The 2,216-nt window shown below is 35.3% G+C and overlaps 1 protein-coding gene across 1 annotated transcript in view; it reads left to right on the forward strand.

The window, feature by feature from the left end:
• Positions 1 to 2,216, forward strand: part of HMGCR (3-hydroxy-3-methylglutaryl-CoA reductase) — an 18,548-nt gene that overhangs the window by 6,957 nt on the left and 9,375 nt on the right. Inside the window, exons 7-10 of the mRNA XM_010726834.3 lie at positions 115 to 231; positions 647 to 798; positions 1,611 to 1,855; positions 1,993 to 2,165. Coding sequence (XP_010725136.1) covers positions 115 to 231; positions 647 to 798; positions 1,611 to 1,855; positions 1,993 to 2,165 — 687 coding nt within the window. The remainder of the gene's footprint in view (positions 1 to 114; positions 232 to 646; positions 799 to 1,610; positions 1,856 to 1,992; positions 2,166 to 2,216) is intronic.

Genomic DNA, 2,216 nt, shown 5'->3' on the forward strand with positions numbered 1-2,216 from the left:
TTCTTTTTTTTTGTAAATGATCAAATGAAAATACAGGGTGAATACTTGATTTTTCAAGTATTCACTAAATGGGAGTTAATTAATTAATTAATATTAACAATTTAATTTCTGTAGCTTTCTCGAGAGAGTCGTGAAGGACGTCCTATATGGCAACTGAGTCATTTTGCTCGTGTTCTGGAAGAAGAAGAAAATAAACCAAACCCTGTAACACAGAGGGTCAAAATGATTATGGTTTGTAGCTTTTTTCTTTCTTTCCATCTGTCATTATGCAATCAGTAAGATATCCTTGTTGAATGAATAAAACTTCTGTGTTGTATTGGCATTACTCTACCATACTTTGGTCATTTTTAATACCATCCCTTGTTTACACAGTCTCTGCATATGCCATCTCTGTATAAAACAGCTTTTTCATGTGTACGTTTGTTCAGTTTCTCTGCTTATTACTTGAGCAAGAGGAAGGATGTGCAGGTACAGACTCAAAACTCTGAGTATAATGGTGGGCCAGTAAACGATATAGATGAGGGATCAAGAAACTCCTTTGCCTTTAGAGTGTTGAGAGAACAAAATGTTTAATCTTAGCAGATTAGATAACAAATTACATTTGAAAAAAATAATATTTGTTTTTTGTTTTGTGTTTTTAATGCAGTCACTGGGTTTGGTTCTTGTTCATGCACACAGTCGCTGGATAGCGGAACCAGCTTCTCAAAATGGTACAGTAGAAAATGCAGTGGGATTGGATGAGAATGCACCGAAGAGAATTGAGCCTAATGTTTCACTGTGGCAGTTCTACCTTTCTCGGTAGGTCACTTCACGGAAAAGATGTGTATTTCATTGAATAGGGTGTATTCACCAATGCTGTCAAAGTATTGGTTCTTAGGGTGCAATCCATAGTAGAATTTCATGGAACTGGAGATGACACTTCAAGATTACACTATTCCTCCAGTCTCCTTCCAGCTGTATTGGATGCATCCTAACACCATTTCTTTCCACTAACTTTTCAGAGAACTCTGGAAAGTGTGTTTTCTGACTGCACTAGAATAATTATTTAGGCAAAGCTTCTGACTATTCACACCCAAGTGCAACTAGAGATCCATATCACTATTACTTTTCCTTCAGTTTATCTGAAGATTGAGCAGCTGTGGTTCTGTATTATTTATGAGAGCTTAGAACGATATCATACAAGAGATTTTTGCCTCCCAGAAATTCAGCTTTCATCATAGTTTTTATTATTTACAAAGGATGATAATTGTTTGACTCTTCCTACTTTATCATAAGGAGGTAGGAGTTAAATGAATTTGAAGTAGCAGAATAGTGACTAATTTTACAGGCATTAAACTTATTTTTAACTTTTTTAGATATAATAAACAGTGAACGAAATATGGAAGTGCTTACAGTGTGAGTAATGCAAAGAATTAATGAGTAACCTCTCTCGTCTAAACTAGCATACTTGTACCTTGTTAGAAAATGTGTTTCGACTGGTGTTTGATGAAGTGTACAAATGGTGATGATACTACTACACTTCCTAAAGGAAACGGATATCAGAAGTTATTAACACAAAAATTACATATATCACATGTTTACATTTACTTCTTGATTTTTGTCTTTTTTAGAATGGCCAGTATGGATATTGAACAAGTAATCACTCTTGGCTTAGCCCTTCTCCTTGCTGTGAAATATATTTTCTTTGAACAAGCAGAGACCGAATCGACGCTTTCATTGAAGAATCCCATAACATCTCCTGTGATGGTCCAGAAAAAGGTCCCTGAGAATTGCTGCAGGAAACAATCTGGACTTCTGAAAAACAGTCAGAAGACTAATACAGTAGAAGAAGCTTTTGTTGCTAAAGATGGAAATGGTAAATTTTAGCATCGTAGTCTGAAATCTGTTGCTGAACGTTTGCAACAAATAGTGAAATCTGTGTTAGCATTTGTTTTTGGAAATTAATCTTAAGATTTTTGTAAACCAGAGTTCATTTCACTTGTCTCTATGCAGCTGAAGTCATAAAGCCTGTGTTAGCGGAGTCCTCAGCCAAAGCTACATTTGTAGTTGGCAGCTGTAACCCTGCGGAAACTATGTCAGCTCTTAATAAAAAAGAGGAAGAAATTGAATTACCCAAAGAACCACGTTCTATTGAGGAATGTGTTCGTATACTTGGAAGTACAGAGGTATGGAAAAATAAGTTAGTTTTCCGTTCTTTTCTGTTTTTTTTTTTTTTT

This window comes from Meleagris gallopavo, unplaced genomic scaffold, assembly GCF_000146605.3.
Source record: "Meleagris gallopavo isolate NT-WF06-2002-E0010 breed Aviagen turkey brand Nicholas breeding stock unplaced genomic scaffold, Turkey_5.1 ChrUn_random_7180001858356, whole genome shotgun sequence".
NCBI classification, from domain to species: domain Eukaryota; kingdom Metazoa; phylum Chordata; class Aves; order Galliformes; family Phasianidae; genus Meleagris; species Meleagris gallopavo.